The following is a 22,055-nucleotide window of genomic DNA, read 5'->3' as shown; positions in this document are numbered from 1 at the left end:
GGGGTTTTTGGGGTATAAAATTCACCCCAAAATTCAGTAATTGGGGTTTCTGTTGAAATTTCGTTTTTTCACCCCAAAAATCCAACAGGAAACTCGGGTTGAACCCCTGGAATTGGGATTTTCACCCCAAAAAAATCCCATAAATCCATGGGATCGCTCAGGTTTGGTTTTGGATTTTTGGGGTTTTTGGGGTTTTTGGGGTATAAAATTCACCCCAAAATTCAGGAAAATGGTTCTGGTGAAATTTCGTTTTTTCACCCCAAAAATCCAGCGGGAAACCGCGGGTTGAACCCCCGGAATTCTGATTTTCACCCCAAAAACAAATCCCACAAATCCATGGGATCGCTCAGTTTTGATGTGGGATTTTTGGGATTTTTGGGGTTTTTGGGGTATAAAATTCACCCCAAAATTGAGGAAAATTATTCTGGTGAAATTTCATTTTTTCTCCTCAAAAATCCATCAGGAAATTGGGTTTGAACCCCTGGAATTCTGATTTTCACCCCCAAAAAAATCCCACAAATCCATGGGATCGCTCAGTTTTGATGTGGGATTTTTGGGATTTTTGGGGTTTTTGGGGTATAAAATTCACCCCAAAATCCAGGAATTGGGGTTTCTGGTAAAATTTCCTTTTTTCACCCCAAAAATCCAGCAGGAAATTGGGTTTGAACCCCTGGAATTCTGATTTTCACCCCCAAAAAAACCCCATAAATCCATGGGATCGCTCAGGTTTGGTGTGGGATTTTTGGGATTTTTGGGTTTTTATGGCATAAAATTCACCCCAAAATGCAGGAAATTGGGATTTCTGTTGAAATTTCCTTTTTTCACCCCAAAAATCCAACAACAAGAGCAGGAAACTGAGGAAAACCCAAATTTTGAGGTTTTTTTTAACGGAAATCCTTTGGGATTTGGGGTTTTCCTTTGAGTTTTGGGATTTTTTTGTTCGGATTTTGGGATTTTTTTTCGGATTTTGGGATTTTTTTCCTGCTTTTTTTCACTTTTCTGCCCCAAAATCTCCCTCCCTGTCTGGATCAAGGCTGGGAATTGTGGAATTTCCTCAAAATCCCAGAAAATTCCTGCATTTTTTTGGGGTTTTTTTCCCATTTTTATGACAAAAACCTGTCAGAAACCCCAAAAAAATGGGGCCTTTTCCCCATAAATTTTCATTTTTTCACCCCAAAATCTCCTCCAGGAACCACAGGAATGCAGGAAAATTGCGGGGTTTGGGTTTTTCTCCTGAATTTCAGCTTTTCCTCCCAATTTTTGGGGTTTTTCCCCAAATTTTGGGGTTTTTTCTCAATTATTTTTGGGGTTTTTTTCCCAAATTTTTGGGGTTTTTTTCCCAAATTTTTGGGGTTTTTTTTCCCAAATTTTTGGGGTTTTTTCCCAAATTTTTGGGTTTTTTTTCCAATTTTTTGGGGGTTTTTTCCCAAATTTTGGGGTTTTTTTCCCAAATTTTTGGGGTTTTTTTCCCAAATTTTTGGGGTTTTTCCCCAAATTTTTGGGGTTTTTTCCCCAAATTTTTGGGGTTTTCCCCCAAATTTTTGGGGGTTTTTTCCCAAATTTTTGGGGTTTTTTTCCCAAATTTTTGGGGTTTTTCCCCAAATTTTTGGGGTTTTTCCCCAAATTTTTGGGGTTTTTTTCCCAAATTTTTTGGGGTTTTTTCCCAAATTTTTTGGGTTTTTTTCCAATTATTTTTGGGTTTTCTCCCATATTTTTGATTTTCCTCCCCTATTTTTGTCTTTCCTCCCAAATTTTTGGGTTTTCCTCCAAAATTTTTGATTTTTTTCCCATATTTTGCTTTTTTTCCCAATTATTTTTGGGTTTTCTCCTGTATTTCTGCTTTTCCTCCCAAATTTTTGGGTTTTCCTCCCAAATTTTTTTATTTTTCTCCCATATTTTTGATTTTCTTCCATCATTTTTTATTTTTCTCCCCTGTTTTTTATTTTCCTTCCATATTTTTGGTTTTTCTCCCAAATTTTTGGGTTTTCCTCCCATATTTTTGGGGTTTTTTCCCATATTTTTGAGTTTTCTCCCATATTTCTGGTTTTTCTCTCCTATTTTTGGTTTTTTCTCTCATATTCTTGGTTTTTCTCCCATATTTTTGATTTTCTTCCTTCATTTTTTAATTTTTCTCCCCTATTTTGGATTTTCCTCCCAAAAGTTTTGGGTTTTCCTCCATATTTATGATTTTCTCCCATATTTTTGGGTTTTTCCCCAATTATTTTTGGGTTTTCTCCTCTATCTTTGGTTTTCCTCCCCTATTTTTTGTTTTCCTCCCAAATTTTTGGGTTTTCTCTCAAATTTTTTTGGTTTTCCTCCCCTATTTTTGGGTTTCCTCCCCAATTTTTAATTTTTCTCCCCTATTTTGGGTTTTTTCCCATATTTTTGGGTTTTTTTCCCATATTTTGGTTTTTTTCCCAATTATTTTTGGGTTTTCTCCTGTATTTCTGCTTTTCCTCCCAAATTTTTTGGTTTTCCTCCCAAATTTTTGATTTTTCTCCCATATTTTTAATTTTCTTCCATCATTTTTTATTTTTCTCCCCTATTTTTGATTTTCCTCCCCTACTTTTGGTTTTCCTCCCAAATTTTTTCGGATTTCCTCCCATATTCTTGATTTTTTGATTTTTTTCCCATATTTTTGGTTTTTTCCCAATTATTTTTGGGTTTTTCTCCTGTATTTTTGATTTTCCTCCCATATTTTTGGTTTTCCTCCCCTATTTTCGGTTTTCCTCCCCTATTTTGGGTTTTTTCCCACATTTTTGGGTTTTTTTCCCAATTATTTATGTTTTTTTCTCCTGTATTTTTTGGTTTTTTTCCCAAATTTTTGATTTTTCTCCCATATTTTTTGTTTTCTTCCTTCATTTTTAATTTTTCTCCCCTATTTATGGTTTTCCTCCCCTATTTTGGTTTTCCTCCCATATTTTTGGTTATTTCCCCAATTATTTTTTGGTTTCCTCCTCTATTTTTAATTTTTCTCCCCTATTTTTGGTTTTTCTCCCATATTTTGGGTTTTTTCCCAATTATTTTTGGGTTTTCTCCCATATTTTCATTTTTTCTCCCATATTTTTGTGTTTTCCTCCTGTATTTTTGCTTTTCCTCCCCTATTTTTGATTTTCTTCCTTCATTTTTTATTTTTCTCCCCTATTTTTTATTTTTCTCCAATATTTTTGGTTTTCCTCCCAAATTTTTGGGTTTTCCCTCCCATTTTTTGATTTTTTTTCCCATATTTTTGGTTTTTTCCCCAATTATTTTTGGGTTTTCTCCTCTATCTTTGGTTTTTCTCCCCTACTTTTGGTTTTCCTCCCATATTTTTGGTTTTTTCCCATATTTTGGGGTTTTTCCCAATTATTTTTTATTTTCCTCCCATATTTTTTGGTTTTTCCCCCATATTTTTGCTTTTTCTCCCCTATTTTTGATATTTCTCCCATATTTTTGGTTTTCTTCCTTCATTTTTTATTTTTCTCCCCTATTTTTGATTTTTGTCCCCTATTTTTGGTTTTCCTCCCAGATTTTGGGGTTTTTTCCCATATTTTTGAGTTTTCTCCCATATTTCTGGTTTTTCTCTCCTATTTTTGGTTTTTTCTCTCATATTCTTGGTTTTTCTCCCATATTTTTGATTTTCTTCCTTCATTTTTTAATTTTTCTCCCCTATTTTGGATTTTCCTCCCAAAGTTTTGGGTTTCCCTCCATATTTATGATTTTCCTCCCCTATTTTTGATTTTTTTTCCCATATTTTGTTGTTTTCCTCCCAAATTTTTGGTTTTTCTCCCATATTTTCTGTTTTCCTCCTGCATTTTTGGTTCTTCTCCCATATTTTCTTTTTTTCTCCCATATTTTTGTGTTTTCCTCCCGTATTTTTGCTTTTCCTCCCCTATTTTTGATTTTCCTACCATATTTTTGGGTTTTTTTTTTCTCATGAATTCTTTGCTCTCCTCCCCTATTTTTGGATTCTCCTCCCATGTTTTTTGGGTTTTCTCCCATATTTTGGGTTTTCTCCCATATTTTTGCTTTTCCTCCCTTTTTTTTTGCTTTTCCTCCCCTAATTTCGGTTTTCCTGGCAGAACCTTCATCCCCTGTTCCAAATGCAGGAAAAGGCGGCGTTTTCAACCTGAATTCCCCATTTTCTGCCAAAAAAAAGGGATTTTGGAAGAGAAGGAAAAAACGGGGGGAAAACAAAAACTCCCCAAAAAGGGATGGAAAGGGACCTTGGGGTTGGATGTCCCTGGGGATTTTGGGGAAAAAAACCCCAAAATTCAAGGAAAATTCAAGGAAAAAACCCCAATTCCAAGGCTGGGGGGGTGGGGGGATCTCCAGGAATTTTTGGGGTCTGGGATTGGGGGGGATCTCGGGGGGTCCTGGAATTCTGAGGGGGTTCAGGGAGGGATTTGGGGAGAGCCCAAATTGGGGGGAAGCAGGAATTTGGGGAGATCCTTGAAATTCCTGGGTGGGGAAAAAGGGATTTGGTGATTTTTTTTTTTTGGAGGGGGAGAAGATTTTTAAAATTATTTGAGGATTTTTGGGGGGATTTATTTGGGATTTTTTGGTCAGTTTTGGGGGGATTTGGGGAAATTTTTTAGGGATTTTTGGGAGATTTTTTTGGGGAAATTCCGTGGGGAAACGGGATCATGGAGCCACCAGGTCATGGGGGACATCAAACACCAGCTCACGTCCATCCTCATCCATGTTTGGGCCACCTCAGGACAGTCCTGGGGCCACCAGCTCCTGGGGGACATCAATGCCACCCATGGTGGACATCTGGGAGCTGGGGTGGGATCATGGAGCCACCAGGTCATGGGGGTGTCAATGGCCATGGTCCCACCACCCATGAAGGATCCTGGGGAGCAGGGAACGGGATCATGGAGCCACCAGGTCATGGAGATGTCAACAGTCATGGTCCCACCATCCCTGCTGGATCTCAGGGAGCAGGGAACGGGATCATGGAGCCACCAGGCCAAGGGGGACATCCCACCACGTGTGCTGGAACTCTGAACGGGATCATGGAGCCACCAGATCATGGAGATGTCAACAGTCATGGTCCCACCATCCCTGCTGGATCTCAGGGAGCAGGGAATGGCATCATGGAGCCACCAGGTCATGGTGGACATCCCACCACTGGTGTTGGAACTCTGAATGGGATCATGGAGCCACCAGGTCATGGGGGTGTCAATGGTCACGGTCCCACCACCCATGAAGGATCTTGGGGAGCAGGGAACGGGATCATGGAGCCACCAGGTCATGGGGAACATCCCACCACTGGTGTTGGAACTCTGAATGGCATCATGGAGCCACCAGGTCATGGGCGATGTCCCACGACCCATCCTGGACCTCTGGGATCAGGGATGGGATCATGGAGCCCCCAGGTCATGGAGATGTCAACAGCCATGGTCCCACTATCCCTGCTGGATCTCCCAGAGCAGGGAATGGGATCATGGAGCCACCAGGTCACAGGGGACATCAAACACCGGCTCACGCCCATCCTCATCCATGTTTGACCAACAGGGGCCACCACCCTGCTCCCATCTCCAGGAGCACAGAGCCAAGATCTGGAGCCACCAGGCTCAGGGGGCCCATCAGACACGGTCCCACCACTGCTGTTGGATCTTGGGGCGCAGGGAACGGGATCATGGAGCCACCAGGTCATGGGGGATGTCCCACGACCCATCCTGGACCTCTGGGATCAGGGATGGGATCATGGAGCCACCAGGTCACGGGGGACATCAAACACCGGCCCACGTCCGTCCTCATCCATGTTTGGGCCGCCTCAGGACAGTCCTGGGGCCACCAGCTCCTGGGGGACATCAATGCCACCCATGGTGGACCTCTGGGAGCTGGGGTGGGATCATGGAGCCACCAGGTCATGGGGGTGTCAATGGCCATGGTCCCACCACCCATGAAGGATCCTGGGGAGCAGGGAACGGGATCATGGAGCCACCAGGTCATGGAGATGTCAATGACCCTGGTCCCACCACCCATGAAGGATCCTGGGGAGCAGGGAACGGGATCATGGAGCCACCAGGTCATGGAGAACATCCCACCATGTGTGCTGGAACTCTGAATGGGATCATGGAGCCACCAGGTCATGGAGATGTCCTGGCACCACTTTTGGACCTCTGGGAGCACAGAACGGGTTCATGGAGCCACCAGGTCATGGGGGATGTCCCTGCACCAGTGTTGGACCTTCTGGAGCAGGGAATGGGGTGATGGAGCCACCAGGTCATGGCGGACATCCCACCACCCATGGTGGATCTCTGGGAGCTGGGGTGGGATCATGGAGCCACCAGGTCATGGGGGTGTCAATGGCCATGGTCCCACCATCCAATCTGGATCTTGGGGCGCAGGGAACGGGATCATGGAGCCACCAGGTCATGGGGGATGTCCCATGACCCATCCTGGACCTCTGGGATCAGGGATGGGATCATGGAGCCACCAGGTCATGGGGGTGTCAACAGTCATGGTCCCACCATCCCTGCTGGATCTCAGGAAGCACAGAACGGGATCATGGAGCCACCAGGCCAAGGGGGACATCCCACCACGTGTGCTGGAACTCTGAATGGGATCTTGGAGCCACCAGCTCATGGAGATGTCAACAGCCATGGTCCCACCATCCCTGCTGGATCTCAGGAAGCACAGAACGGGATCATGGAGTCACCAGGTCAAGGGGGATGTCAACAGCCATGGTCCCACCATCCCTGCTGGGAATGGGATCATGGAGCCCCCGGCTCATGGCAGACATCAAACACCGGCCCAGGTCCATCCATCCTCATCCATGTTTGCCCAACGCTCCTGGCGCCGCTCCCGCCTCCACCACCACCCACAGCCCCAAACCGCCGCCAGCCCGGCCTCCCTCACTTGTCCCTGGCGGCCGCCCGGGCGTGGATCCGCGCGTGCCGGGCCAGCGAGGACTTGTTGCTGAAGCTCTTGCCGCAGGCGCCGCAGGGGAAGGGCCTCTCGCCCGTGTGCGAGCGCTCGTGCACCGTCAGGTCCGCCAGGTACTTGAAGCTCTTGCCGCAGGCGGGGCAGGGGTAGGGCCTGTCCTGCGTGTGGCTGCGGCGGTGCATGCTCAGGTTGGACTGCTGGCTGAAGCGCTTGCCGCAGGTGGCGCAGGGGTACGGCCGCTCGCCGGTGTGCGAGCGCCGGTGCTTGCGCAGGTCCGAGGGGTTGGTGAAGGCCTTGCCGCAGAGGCCGCAGCCGTAGGGCCGCTCGCCCGTGTGCAGCCGCCGGTGCGTGGTCAGCGTGCTCAGGTGGCCGAAGCGCTTGCCGCAGTGGCCGCAGCCGTACGGCTTCGCCCCCGTGTGCGTCCGCTCGTGGCTGCGCAGGTGGGTCAGGCGCGCGAAGGATTTGCCGCACTGGCCGCACGGGTACGGCCGAGCTGCTGGAGGTGTCACCGGGGGTTTGGGGGCGTCTCGAGGGGCTCGGTGCCTCTGGAGGTCCTGGGGCTGGGGAAGGGGCGGCTCCGGGGTCGCGGCGGGATCTGCGAGGGGAGGAGAACATCCATGGGGGGATGTCCTCCTGAGGGGGAATGTCCAGCCCCAGGCCCTCCATGCTCTGAGGGTCCAGGTCCCACCAGTGAGCCCCCAGATCCACCCACGGGGGGCAATCGGGAGAAGGGGGGGGTTGGAACTAAAATCAGGGGGGGTCAGACCCAAGGAGATGGTTTGGGGCCCATGGGGATGGTTTGGGGCCCATGGGGATGGTTTGGAGCTCCTGGAGATGGTTTGGATGTCATTGAGGTGTTTGGAGAAGAAGGAGTTGGTTTGGAGCCCATGGAGATGGTTTGGACCAAATTGAGATGGTTTGGAGCCCATGGGGATGGTTTGGGGCATGGGGATGGTTTGGGGCCCATGGAGATGGTTTGGAGCTCATGGAGATGGTTTGGAGCTCATGGAGATGGTTTGGAGCTCCTGGAGATGGTTTGGAGCTCCTGGAGATGGTTTGGAGCACATGGAGATGGTTTGGGGCACATGGAGATGGTTTGGAGCTCATTGAGGTGTTTGGAGAAGAAGGAGTTGGTTTGGAGCAAATTGAGATGGTTTGGAGCACATTGAGGTGGTTTGGAGCCCATGGAGATGGTTTGGAGCCCATGGAGATGGTTTGGGGCACATGGAGATGGTTTGGGGCCCATGGAGATGGTTTGGAGCAAATTGAGATGGTTTGGAGCTCCTGGAGATGGTTTGGAGCCCATGGAGATGGTTTGGAGCAAATTGAGATGGTTTGGGGGACATGGAGATGTTTGGAGCTCCGGGAGATGGTTTGGAGCTCCGGGAGATGGTTTGGAGCTCCGGGAGATGGTTTGGAGCTCCGGGAGATGGTTTGGAGCTCATTGAGATGGTTTGGGGCTCCTGGAGATGGTTTGGAGCTCATGGAGATGGTTTGGAGCCCATGGAGATGGTTTGGGGCTCCTGGAGATGGTTTGGAGCTCATTGGGATGGTTTGGGGCCCATGGAGATGGTTTGGAGCCCATGGAGATGGTTTGGAGCCCATGGGGATGGTTTGGAGCTCATGGAGATGGTTTGGAGCCCATGGAGATGGTTTGGGGCACATGGAGATGTTTGGAGCACATGGAGATGGTTTGGAGCTCCTGGAGATGGTTTGGGGCACATGGGGATGGTTTGGAGCTCATTGGGATGATTTGGAGCCCATGGAGATGGTTTGGAGCGCATGGAGATGGTTTGGAGCTCATGGAGATGGTTTGGAGCCCATGGAGATGGTTTGGAGCCTATGGAGATGGTTTGGAGCTCCTGGAGATGGTTTGGGGCCCATGGAGATGGTTTGGAGCCCACTGAGATGGTTTGGAGCCCATGGAGATGTTTGGAGCACATGGAGATGGTTTGGAGCTCCTGGAGATGGTTTGGGGCACATGGAGATGGTTTGGAGCTCCTGGAGATGGTTTGGAGCCCATGGAGATGGTTTGGGGCCCATGGAGATGGTTTGGGGCCCATGGAGATGGTTTGGAGCAAATTGAGATGGTTTGGAGCCCACTGAGATGGTTTGGAGCTCCTGGAGATGGTTTGGGGCACATGGAGATGGTTTGGAGCCCATGGAGATGGTTTAGAACCCATGGAGATGGTTTGGAGCTCCTGGAGATGGTTTGGAGCTCCTGGAGATGGTTTGGGGCCCATGGAGATGGTTTGGAGCTCCTGGAGATGGTTTGGGGCCCATGGGGATGGTTTGGAGCCCATGGAGATGGTTTGGAGCCCATGGGGATGGTTTGAAGCTCATGGAGATGGTTTGGAGCCCACTGAGATGGTTTGGAGCTCCTGGAGATGGTTTGGAGCTCCTGGAGATGGTTTGGAGCCCATGGGGATGGTTTGGAGCCCATGGGGATGGTTTGGAGCTCCTGGAGATGGTTTGGGGCCCATGGAGATGGTTTGGAGCCCACTGAGATGGTTTGGAGCTCCTGGAGATGGTTTGGGGCACATGGAGATGGTTTGGAGCTCCTGGAGATGGTTTGGAGCTCCTGGAGATGGTTTGGAGCTCCTGGAGATGGTTTGGAGCCCATGGGGATGGTTTGGAGCCCATGGGGATGACTTTGGACCAGAATTTGGGTTTTTGACCCCAGAATTTGGGGTTTTGACCCCAGGATTTGGGGTTTTGACCCCAGGATTTGGGGTTTTGACCCAGAATTTGGGGGTTTTCTCCATTGAGGTTGTTTTTCACCCGAGGATTTGGGGTTTGGAGCCAAGATTTGGGGTTTTCACCCCAGAATTTGGGTTTTGGGGTTTTGGTCCATTGAGGTTGTTTTTGACCCCAGGATTTGGGGTTTGGAGCCAAGATTTGGGGTTTTGACCCCAGGATTTGGGATTTGGGTTTTGGCTCCATTGAGATGGATTTTGACCCCAAGATTTGGGTTTTTCACCCCAGGATTTGGGTTTTGGACCCAGAATTTGGGGTTTTGACCCAGGATTTGGGGTTTTGTCCATTGAGGTTGTTTTTCCCCCCAGGATTTGGGTTTTCCCCCCACAATTTGGGTTTTTGACCCCAGGATTTGGGTTTTCCCCCCATTATTTGGGTTTTCCCCCCAAGATTTGGGTTTTCCCCCCACAATTTGGGTTTTTGACCCCAGGATTTGGGATTTGGGGTTTGGCTCCATTGAGATGGATTTTAACCTCAAGATTTGGGTTTTTCCCCCATTATTTGGGGTTTCCCCCAGGATTTGGGGTTTTTCCCCCAAGATTTGGGTTTTTGACCGCAGGATTTGGGTTTTGGGCCCGGGATTTGGGTTTTGGCTCCATTGAGATGGATTTTGACCCCAACATTTGGGGTTTTGACCCCAAGATTTGGGTTTTGGACCCAGAATTTGGGGTTTTCACTCCAGAATTTGGGGGTTTTTGACCCCAAGATTTGGGTTTTGGGTTTTGGCTCCATTGAGATGGATTTTGACCCCAAGATTTGGGGTTTTGACCCCAAGATTTGGGGTTTTGACCCAGGATTTGGGTTTTCACCCCAGGATTTGGGTTTTTCACCCCTGGATTTGGGATTTGGGGTTTGGCTCCATTGAGATCGTTTTTCACCCCAAGATTTGGGTTTTTCACCCCAGGATTTGGGTTTTGGGGTTTTGGTCCATTGAGGTTGTTTTTGACCCCAGGATTTGGGGTTTGGAGCCAAGATTTGGGTTTTCCACCCCATGATTTGGGTTTTGGGTTTTTGGTCCATTGAGATGGATTTTGACCCCAAGATTTGGGTTTTTCACCCCAAGATTTGGGTTTTCCCCCCAGGATTTGGGTTTTCCCCCACAATTTGGGTTTTCCCCCACAATTTGGGTTTTCCCCCCAGGATTTGGGTTTTTCCCCCCAGGATTTGGGTTTTCCCCCCGGATTTGGGTTTTTCACCCCAGAATTTGGGTTTTTCACCCCTGGATTTGGGATTTGGGGTTTGGCTCCATTGAGATGGATTTTGACCCCAACATTTGGGTTTTCCCCCAGGATTTGGGTTTTCCCCCCAAGATTTGGGTTTTCCCCCAAGATTTGGGTTTTTCCCCCACAATTTGGGTTTTCCCCCCAAGATTTGGGTTTTGGACCCAGGATTTGGGTTTTGGGATTTGGGTTTTGGCTCCATTGAGGTGGATTTTGACCCCAAGATTTGGGGTTTTTCACCCCAGGATTTGGGTTTTGGCTCCATTGAGAGGGATTTTGACCCCACAATTTGGGTTTTTTCCCCAAGATTTGGGTTTTTCCCCCACAATTTGGGTTTTTCCCCCCAGGATTTGGGTTTTTGACCCAGAATTTGGGTTTTTCACCCCATGATTTGGGGTTTTTCCCCAGGATTTGGGATTTGGGTTTCTGGTCCATTGAGGTTGTTTTTCCCCCATTATTTGGGTTTTTCATGCCAAGATTTGGGTTTTTTTCCCCAAGATTTGGGTTTTTTCCCCAAGATTTGGGTTTCTGGTCCATTGAGGTTGGTTTTGACCCCAGGATTTGGGTTTTTCACCCCAGAATTTGGGGTTTGGACCCAGGATTTGGGATTTGGGTTTTGGCTCCATTGAGATGGATTTTGACCCCAAGATTTGGGGGTTTTTGACCCCAAGATTTGGGGGTTTTTGACCCCAAGATTTGGGGGTTTTTGACCCCAAGATTTGGGTTTTTCACCCCAGGATTTGGGTTTTTCACCCCAAGATTTGGGGGTTTTTGACCCCAAGATTTGGGGGTTTTTCACCCCAAGATTTGGGGGTTTTTGACCCCAAGATTTGGGTTTTTCACCCCAGGATTTGGGTTTTTGACCCAGAATTTTGGGGTTTGACCCAGGATTTGGGGTTTTCTCCATTGAGGTTGTTTTTCCCCCCAGGATTTGGGTTTTTCCCCCATTATTTGGGTTTTCCCCCCACAATTTGGGTTTTGGACCCAGGATTTGGGATTTGGGGTTTGGCTCCATTGAGATGGATTTTGACCCCAACATTTGGGTTTTCCCCCAGGATTTGGGTTTTTCCCCCACAATTTGGGTTTTCCCCCCAAGATTTGGGTTTTGGACCCAGGATTTGGGTTTTGGGATTTGGGTTTTGGCTCCATTGAGGTGGATTTTGACCCCAAGATTTGGGGTTTTCCCCCATTATTTGGGTTTTCCCCCAGGATTTGGGTTTTTCACCCCAGAATTTGGGTTTTCCCCCCAGGATTTGGGATTTGGGGTTTGGCTCCATTGAGATGGATTTTAACCCCAAGATTTGGGTTTTTCCCCATTATTTGGGGTTTCCCCCAGGATTTGGGGTTTTTCCCCCAAGATTTGGGTTTTTGACCGCAGGATTTGGGTTTTGGGCCCGGGATTTGGGTTTTGGCTCCATTGAGAGGGATTTTGACCCCAAGATTTGGGTTTTCCCCCAGGATTTGGGTTTTGGACCCAGAATTTGGGGTTTTCACTCCAGAATTTGGGGGTTTTTGACCCCAAGATTTGGGGTTTTCCACCCCAGGATTTGGGTTTTGGGTTTTTGGCTCCATTGAGATGGATTTTGACCCCAGGATTTGGGGTTTTTTTTCCCCAAGATTTGGGGTTTTTTTTCCCCAAGATTTGGGTTTCTGGTCCATTGAGGTTGTTTTTCACCCCAGGATTTGGGATTTGGGTTTTGGCTCCATTGAGATGGATTTTGACCCCAAGATTTGGGGTTTTCCCCCATTATTTGGGTTTTCCCCCCAAGATTTGGGTTTTCCCCCCAGGATTTGGGTTTTTCCCCCCAGGATTTGGGTTTTCCCCCCAAGATTTGGGTTTTTCCCCCCAGGATTTGGGTTTTCCCCCCAGGATTTGGGTTTTCCCCCCATTATTTGGGTTTTCCCCCCAGAATTTGGGTTTTGGACCCAGGATTTGGGATTTGGGTTTTGGCTCCATTGAGATGGATTTTGACCCCAAGATTTGGGGTTTTTCCCCCAAGATTTGGGGTTTTTCCCCCAAGATTTGGGTTTTCCCCCCATTATTTGGGTTTTCCCCCCAAGATTTGGGTTTTCCCCCCAGGATTTGGGTTTTGGACCCAGACTTTGGGGTTTTCACCCCAGAATTTGGGGGTTTTTGACCCCAAGATTTGGGTTTTCCACCCCATGATTTGGGTTTTGGGTTTTTGGCTCCATTGAGATGGATTTTGACCCCAAGATTTGGGGTTTTGACCCCAAGATTTGGGGTTTTGACCCAGGATTTGGGTTTTTCACCCCTGGATTTGGGATTTGGGGTTTGGCTCCATTGAGATCGTTTTTCACCCCAAGATTTGGGTTTTTCACCCCAGGATTTGGGTTTTGGGGTTTTGGTCCATTGAGGTTGTTTTTGACCCCAGGATTTGGGGTTTTCCCCCCAGGATTTGGGGTTTTTCCCCCAGGATTTGGGATTTGGGTTTTGGCTCCATTGAGATGGATTTTGACCCCAAGATTTGGGTTTTTCACCCCAAGATTTGGGTTTTTGACCCCAAGATTTGGGTTTTTGACCCCAAGATTTGGGTTTTTGACCCCAGGATTTGGGTTTTGGACCCAGGATTTGGGGTTTTGTCCATTGAGGTTGTTTTTCCCCCCAGGATTTGGGTTTTCCCCCCACAATTTGGGTTTTCCCCCAAGATTTGGGTTTTTGACCCCAAGATTTGGGGGTTTTTGACCCCAAGATTTGGGGGTTTTTGACCCCAAATTTGGGTTTTCCCCCCAAGATTTGGGTTTTCCCCCCAGGATTTGGGTTTTCCCCCCAGGATTTGGGTTTTCCCCCCATTATTTGGGTTTTCCCCCCACAATTTGGGTTTTGGACCCAGGATTTGGGATTTGGGGTTTGGCTCCATTGAGATGGATTTTGACCCCAAGATTTGGGTTTTCCCCCAGGATTTGGGTTTTCCCCCCAAGATTTGGGTTTTTCCCCCACAATTTGGGTTTTCCCCCCAAGATTTGGGTTTTGGACCCAGGATTTGGGTTTTGGGATTTGGGTTTTGGCTCCATTGAGGTGGATTTTGACCCCAAGATTTGGGGTTTTTCACCCCAGGATTTGGGTTTTGGCTCCATTGAGAGGGATTTTGACCCCACAATTTGGGTTTTTTCCCCAGGATTTGGGTTTTTGATCTCAGGATTTGGGTTTTTGACCCAGAATTTGGGTTTTTCACCCCATGATTTGGGGTTTTTCCCCAGGATTTGGGTTTTGGGGTTTTGGTCCATTGAGGTTGTTTTTGACCCCAGGATTTGGGGTTTTGACCCCAGCATTTGGGATTTGGGTTTTGGCTCCATTGAGATGGATTTTGACCCCAAGATTTGGGGTTTTCCCCCATTATTTGGGTTTTCCCCCCATGATTTGGGTTTTCCCCCCAGGATTTGGGGTTTTGGACCCAGGATTTGGGATTTGGGTTTTGGCTCCATTGAGATGGATTTTGACCCCAAGATTTGGGTTTTTCACCCCAAGATTTGGGGGTTTTTGACCCCAAGATTTGGGGGTTTTTGACCCCAAGATTTGGGTTTTTCACCCCAGGATTTGGGTTTTGGACCCAGAATTTTGGGTTTTCCCCCAAGATTTGGATTTTCACCCCAAGATTTGGGTTTTGGACCCAGGATTTGGGTTTTGGGTTTTGGGTTTTGGCTCCATTGAGATGGATTTTGACCCCAAGATTTGGGATTTTCCCCCCAGGATTTGGGTTTTTGACCCAGAATTTGGGTTTTTCACCCCATGATTTGGGATTTGGGTTTCTGGTCCATTGAGGTTGTTTTTCCCCCATTATTTGGGTTTTTCATGCCAAGATTTGGGTTTTTTTCCCCAAGATTTGGGTTTCTGGTCCATTGAGGTTGGTTTTGACCCCAGGATTTGGGTTTTTCACCCCAGAATTTGGGGTTTGGACCCAGGATTTGGGATTTGGGTTTTGGCTCCATTGAGATGGATTTTGACCCCAAGATTTGGGGGTTTTTGACCCCAAGATTTGGGTTTTTCACCCCAAGATTTGGGTTTTTCACCCCAGGATTTGGGTTTTTCACCCATGATTTGGGTTTTCCCCCCACAATTTGGGTTTTCCCCCCAGGATTTTGGGTTTTCCCCCCAGGATTTGGGATCTGGGCCCCACTGGGGTCCCCCTGCCCCAGGATTTGGGATTTTTGGGGTCGCTTGGGTTCATTTCTGTTCCCACCACGCCCAGCTCCACCCCCAGCCCCGTTTTTGGGGTTTTTTGGGAGGTTTTTGGGGTTTTTTTTGGGTTTTTTTGGGGTTTTTTGGGGTTTTTTTTGCGGGTTTTTTTTGGGTTTTTTGGGGGGTTTTTGGGATTTTCTGGGGTTTTGGGGATTTTGGGGTTTTTTGGGTTTTTTGGGGGTTTTTTGGCGTTTTTGGGGTTTTTGGGGGGGTTTTGGGGGGTTTTTTTGGGTTTTTTTTGGGTTTTTGGGTTTTTTTGGGTTTTTTTGGGGGGGTTTTGGGGGGTTTTGGGGGATTTTGGGGTTTTTTGGGGTTTTTTTGGGTTTTTTTGGGTTTTTTGGAGTTTTTTGGGGGTTTTTGGGGTGTTTTGAGGTTTTTGGGGGTTTTTGGGGTGTTTTGGGGTTTTTTAGGGATTTGGGGATTTGGAGGGTTTTTGGGGTTTTTTTGGGTTTTTTTGGGGGGTTTTGGGGGGGTTTTTTGGGATTTTTGGGGTTTTTGGGTTTTTTTGGGATTTTTTGGGGGTTTTGGGGGGGTTTTGGGGGATTTTGGGGTTTTTGGGGTTTTTTGGGGGTTTTTGGGGGGGGGTTTTGGAGTTTTTTGGGGGTTTTTGGGAGTTTTTGGGTTTTGGGGGGGTTTTTTGGGGGTCATTGGGCTGTTTTGGGGTTTTTTGGGGATTTTGGGGGTTTTGGGGCTTTTTGGAGCTATTTGGGGGATTTGGGGGTTTTGGAGTTTTTTGGGGGGTTTTTTGGGGTCATTGGGTTTTTTTGGGGGGGGTTTGGGGGTTTCTGGTTTTTGGGGGGGATTTTTGTGCCGTTTTGGGGTTTTTGGGGGTTTTTGGGTTTTTTTTGGAGGGTTTTTTTGGGGGTTTTTCGGGGTTTTTTGGTTTTTTTTGTTGGTTTTTTGGGGGGTTTTTTGGGGTTTTTTTTGGGGCGTTTTTGGGGTTCTCCTGCCCCCACCCCGGTACCTCCGTCCCGCGGCTCCTCCTCCTCCTCTTCCTCCTCTTCCTCCTCCTCCTCCTCCTCCTCCTGCCGGGGTGGCTCCGTTGGGGGGTTCGGGGGCACCCCCAAAGCTCCGGGGTCCCCCCCGTGCCCGGGCTCCTCCGGCTTCACCCGCGCGCTCACCTGGGGGAGGCGGAGCTGCCCAGGGGATTTGGGAACCCCAAAACCCCAAAAGGGCTTGGGGGACCCCCCCAAAAGCTCTGAAAGGGTTTGGGGTGCTGGGGATGCCCAGAGGAGATTTAGGAACCCCAAATTGGAGATTTTGGGGCCTGGGAACCCTAAAAAGCTGCCGAGGGGATCCGGGCACCCCGAAAACCCCAAAAGGGCTTGGGGGGACCCCCCTAAAGCTCTGAAAGGGATTGGGGTGCTGGGGATCCCCCGAGGGGATTTGGGCACCCCAAAAACCCCAAAAGGGCTTGGGGGACCCCCCAAAAGCTCTGAAAGGGTTTGGGGTGCTGGGGATGCCCAGAGGGGATTTAGGAACCCCAAAAGCTCCAAAAGGGTTTTGGGTGCTGGGGATGCCCAGAGGAGATTTAGGAACCCCAAAAAGGAGATTTTGGGGCCTGGAAACCCTAAAAAGCTACAGAGGGGATTTGGGCACCCCCAAAAACCCCAAAAGGGTTTGGGGACCCCCCTAAAGCTCTGAAAGGGATTTGGGGTGCTGGGGATCCCAAATTTGGGCACCCCCAAAATCTCTGAAAGGGTTTGGGGTGCTTGGGGATGCCCAGAGGAGATTTAGGAACCCCAAATTGGAGATTTTGGGGCCTGGAAACCCTAAAAAGCTGCCCAGGGGATCCGGGCACCCCGAAAACCCCAAAAGGGCTTGGGGACCCCCCCTAAAAGGTCTGAAAGGGTTTGGGGTGCTGGGGATCCCCAATTTGGGCACCCCCAAAAATCTCTGAAAGGGTTTGGGGTGCTGGGGTTCCCAAATTTGGGCACCCCAAAAGGCCTAAAAGGGTTTGGGGTGCTGGGGATCCCCCGAGGGGATTTGGGAACCCCAAAAACCCCAAAAGGGCTTGGGGGACCCCCCCAAAAGGTCTGAAAGGGTTTGGGGTGCTGGGGGATCCCAAATTTGGGCACCCCAAAAGGCCTAAAAGGGTTTGGGGTGCTGGGGGATCCACTGAGAGGATCCGGGCACCCCGAAAACCCCAAAAGGGTTTGGGGGACCCCCCTAAAGCTCCTAAAGGGATTTGGGTGCTGGGGGATCCCCAGAGGAGATTTAGGAACCCCAAAAAGGAGATTTTGGGGCCTGGGAACCCCTAAAAAGCTCCCGAGGGGATTTGGGTGTCCAGGACCCCCAAAATGAGATTTTGGGAACCCTAAAAATCTGCTGAAGGGATTTGGGCACTCCCAAAAGCCCTAAAAGGGATTTGGGTGCTGGGGATGCCCAGAGGAGATTTAGGAACCCCAAATTGGAGATTTTGGGGCCTGGGAACCCTAAAAAGCTCCCGAGGGGATTTGGGCACCCCCAAAAACCCCAAAAGGGTTGGGGGACCCCCCTAAAGCTCTGAAAGGGTTTGGGGTGCTGGGGGATGCCCAGAGGAGATTTAGGAACCCCAAAAGCCCTAAAAGAGTTTGGGGTGCTGGGGATCCCCAATTTGAGGGGATCCGGGCACCCCAAAAACCCCAAAAGGGTTGGGGGACCCCCCTAAAGCTCTGAAAGGGTTTGGGGTGCTGGGGATGCCCAGAGGAGATTTAGGAACCCCAAAAGCCCTAAAAGGGATTTGGGTGCTGGGGATCCCAAATTTGGGCACCCCAAAAGGCCTAAAAGGGTTTGGGGTGCTGGGGGATCCACTGAGAGGATCCGGGCACCCCGAAAACCCCAAAAGGGCTTGGGGGACCCCCCTAAAAGGTCTGAAAGGGTTTGGGGTGCTGGGGATGCCCAGAGGAGATTTAGGAACCCCAAATTGGAGATTTTGGGGCCTGGAAACCCTAAAAAGCTGCCCAGGGGATCCGGGCACCCCGAAAACCCCAAAAGGGCTTGGGGGGACCCCCCTAAAGCTCTGAAAGGGATTGGGGTGCTGGGGATCCCCCGAGGGGATTTGGGCACCCCAAAAACCCCAAAAGGGCTTGGGGGACCCCCCAAAAGCTCTGAAAGGGTTTGGGGTGCTGGGGATGCCCAGAGGAGATTTAGGAACCCCAAATTGGAGATTTTGGGGCCTGGAAACCCTAAAAAGCTGCAGAGGGGATTTGGGCACCCCCAAAAACCCCAAAAGGGTTGGGGGACCCCCCTAAAGCTCTGAAAGGGTTTGGGTGCTGGGGATCCCAATTTGGGCACCCCCAAAATCTCTGAAAGGGTTTGGGGTGCTGGGGATCCCCAGAGGAGATTTAGGAACCCCAAAAGCCCTAAAAGAGTTTGGGGTGCTGGGGATCCCCAATTTGAGGGGATCCGGGCACCCCAAAAACCCCAAAAGGGCTTGGGGAACCCCCCTAAAGCTCTGAAAGGGTTTGGGGTGCTGGGGATCCCCAGAGGGGATTTGGGCACCCCAAAAGGGCTTGGGGGACCCCCCAAAAGGTCTGAAATGGTTTGGGGTGCTGGGGATCCCAAATTTGGGCACCCCCAAAAGGCCTAAAAGGGTTTGGGGTGCTGGGGATCCCCAATTTGAGGGGATCCGGGCACCCCGAAAACCCCAAAAGGGTTGGGGGACCCCCCCAAAAGGTCTGAAAGGGTTTGGGGTGCTGGGGATCCCCAATTTGGGAACCCCAAAAACCCCAAAAGGGTTGGGGAACCCCCCAAAAGCTCTGAAAGGGTTTGGGGTGCTGGGGATCCCCAATTTGGGCACCCCCAAAAGTCCTAAAAGGGTTTGGGGTGCTGGGGGATCCCAAATTTGGGAACCCCAAAAATCCTAAAAGAGTTTGGGGTGCTGGGGATCCCCAGAGGGGATTTAGGAACCCCGAAAGCTCCAAAAGGGATTTGGGTGCTGGGGATTCCCAATTTGGGCACCGCCAAAAATCTCTGAAAGGGTTTGGGGTGATTGGGGATCCCCAATTTGGGCATTCCAAAAATCCTAAAAGGGTTTCGGGTGCTGGGGATGCCCAGAGGAGATTTAGGAACCCCAAAAGCCCTAAAAGAGTTTGGGGTGCTGGGGATCCACTGAGGGGATTTGGGCACCCCAAAAACCCCAAAAGGGTTTGGGGACCCCCCCTAAAGCTCTGAAAGGGTTTGGGGTGCTGGGGATCCCCAATTTGGGCACCCCCAAAAATCTCTGAAAGGTTTTGGGGTGCTGGGGGATCCCCCGAGGGGATTTGGGCACCCCAAAGGAGATTTTGGGGCCTGGGAACCCCTAAAAAGCTACAGAGGGGATTTGGGCACCCCCAAAAACCCCAAAAGGGTTTGGGGACCCCCCTAAAGCTCTGAAAGGGTTTGGGTGCTGGGAATCCCCAGAGGGGATTTGGGAACCCCAAAAGCTCTGAAAGGGTTTTGGGTGCTGGGGATGCCCAGAGGAGATTTAGGAACCCCAAAAAGGAGATTTTGGGGCCTGGAAACCCTAAAAAGCTGCAGAGGGGATTTGGGCACCCCCAAAAACCCCAAAAGGGTTGGGGGACCCCCCTAAAGCTCTGAAAGGGTTTGGGTGCTGGGGATCCCAAATTTGGGCACCCCCAAAAGGCCTAAAAGGGTTTGGGGTGCTGGGGATCCCCCGAGGGGATTTAGGAACCCCAAAATGGAGATTTTGGGGCCTGGAAACCCTAAAAAGCTCCCGAGGGGATTTGGGCACCCCCAAAAACCCCAAAAGGGTTTGGGGACCCCCCCTAAAGCCCTGAAAGGGATTTGGGTGCTTGGGGATCCCAATTTGGGCACCCCCAAAAGCCCTGAAAGGGTTTTGGGTGCTGGGGATCCCCCGAGGGGATTTGGGCACCCCCAAAAGCTCCGAAAGGGTTTGGGGTGCCCAGGACCCTCAGAGGGGATTTTGGGGCCCAGGACCCCCAAAAGCTCCCGAGGGAATTTGGGTGCTGGAGATCCCAAAAAAAGGTTTCGGGTGCCCCAAGAAGCTGCCAAGGGGATTTAGGCACCCATGACTGGAACATAGAGGGGGTCAATTATTCCCAATTTGGGGCCCAGCACCCCAAAACCCGCCCCCTGTCCCACCTGCTGTCCTCATGCCCTGAACCCCAAAAGCTGCCAAGGGGATTTAGGCACCCACAAGCCCCTTCCCACTCTGAATTTTGGGTTTTTTTCCCTTGGGACAGAGTGGGAAGAATGTAAAGGGGCAAGGACAAATTCTTCCCAATTTGGGGCCCAGCACCCCAAAACCCGCCCCCTGTCCCACCTGCTGCTCCCAAATCCCTTCGGTCTCTTCTCGGGCCAGCTGGAACCTCTCGGCCAGCGCCACGGCCTGGGCGCAGGACTCGGGGTGCCGCACCCACACCCAGCTCTGGATGTCCTCGGGCAGGATGCTGAGGAACTGCTCGAGCACCAGCAGCTCCATGATCTGCTCCTTGCTGCGCTCCTCGGGCCGCAGCCAGCGCCGCGACAGCTCCCGCAGCCTCCGCCACGCGGCGCGGGGCTCCGGCGCCTCCTGGTAGCGGAACTGGCGGAAACGGAGCCGCCGCCGCTCGGAGCCGGCGCCGCTCGGAGGAGCCGCCGCCGCTCGGAGCCGCCGCTCGGAGGAGCCGCCGCCGCTCGGAGGAGCCGCCGCCGCTCGGAGGAGCCGCTGCTCGGAGCCAGCGCCGCTCGGAGGAGCCGCCGCTCGGAGCCGCCGCTGCTCGGAGCCGGCGCCGCTCGGAGGAGCCGCTGCTCGGAGCCGCCGCTGCTCGGAGCCGGCGCCGCTCGGAGCCGCCGCCGCTCGGAGCCGCCGCTGCTCGGAGCCGCCGCCGCTCGGAGGAGCTGCCGGGGGTCCCGGAGGGGCTCGGCGGAGAGGGAGGGGAAGGGGCGGCTCCATCCTGAGCTGGGGAGGGAGGGAGGGGAAGGGGTGAAGGGGAGAGCCCCCCTCATCACCCCCTCCACCTCTCTCAGTTCCCAGCTCTGGTATTGGGGGACCCCTCCCCGAATTAATCAACCCCCCCCCCCCGGGTTGTGCCTTGCACCGAAATCTCTGGAGTTTTGTAAGGGCGAACCCCACCCACCCCGTACCGGGATTGGGGTCCCGATACCGCCCCCAGGGGTCCCAAACCCCCCCCCATCCCCAAACTGCGACCCTGGGGGTCCCCAACTCCCTCCTCGCACTGAAGCCCCCCCCAAGTCCCAGAGAGCCCCGGCCCTGAATCCCCCTCCCCAACTCTGGGGGTCCCACAGCCCCCCCGACCCTGGGGGTCCCCAATTCCCTCCCGACCCTGAATCCCCCTCCCCAAACCTGGGGTCCCACAGCCCCCCCGACCCTGGGGGTCCCCAATTCCCTCCCGACCCTGAATTCCCCTCCCCAAGCCTGGGGGTCCCCAATCCCCTCCCGGTCCCCCAGGTCCCCCAACTCCGGGGGTCCCCAACTCCCTCCCGACCCTGAATCCCCTCCCCAACTCTGGGGGTCCCACAGCCCCCCCCAAGCCTGGGGGTCCCCGAAGTCCCTCCCCGCCCTGAAGCCCCCCCCAAGTCCCAGAGAGCCCCGGCCCTGAATTCCCCTCCCCAAGCCTGGGGGTCCCCAATCCCCTCCCGGCCCTGAATCCCCCCCCAATCCTGGGGGTCCCACAGCACCCCCAACCCTGGGGGTCCCCAACTCCCTCCCCGCCCTGAAACCCCCTCCAAAGTCCCAGAGACCCCCGACCCTGAAACCCCTCCCAACCCTGGGGGTCCCCAATCCCCTCCCGGTCCCCCAGGTCCCCCAACTCTGGGGGTCCCCAATTCCCTCCCCACCCTGAATCCCCCCCCAATCCTGGGGGTCCCACAGCCCCCCCAACCCTGAATCCCTCCCAACCCTGGGGGTCCCACAGGCCCCCCCAGCCCCTCCCATTCCCCCCATCCCCCCCAGACTGGGGGTGCCGCCCCCCGCCCCCCAAAGCCGGGGGTCCTCAGCCCCCCCCCCCCATATCCAAACCTGGGGTCCCTCCCGCGGCCCCCCCGAGCCGGGCCCAGCC

General features: G+C 51.4%; 1 protein-coding gene across 1 annotated transcript; it reads right to left on the bottom strand.

Moving 5' to 3' along the window:
- Positions 1-6,744: 6,744 nt before the first annotated feature.
- Positions 6,745-20,935, bottom strand: LOC136571010 (zinc finger and SCAN domain-containing protein 31-like; the record flags this gene model as incomplete). The annotated part of the gene is made up of 3 exons (XM_066571420.1): positions 6,745-7,471; positions 16,016-16,172; positions 20,318-20,935. Coding segments are annotated over 3 exons (1,401 nt in total), but the record flags the coding sequence as incomplete, so codon positions are not given.
- Positions 20,936-22,055: the final 1,120 nt, after the last annotated feature.

The sequence above is a fragment of the Molothrus aeneus genome, unplaced genomic scaffold (assembly GCF_037042795.1).
Source record: "Molothrus aeneus isolate 106 unplaced genomic scaffold, BPBGC_Maene_1.0 scaffold_488, whole genome shotgun sequence".
NCBI lineage: Eukaryota > Metazoa > Chordata > Aves > Passeriformes > Icteridae > Molothrus > Molothrus aeneus.
The sequence above is the reverse complement of the archived record's forward strand: the minus strand, read 5'-3'. Positions and strand labels throughout refer to the sequence as shown.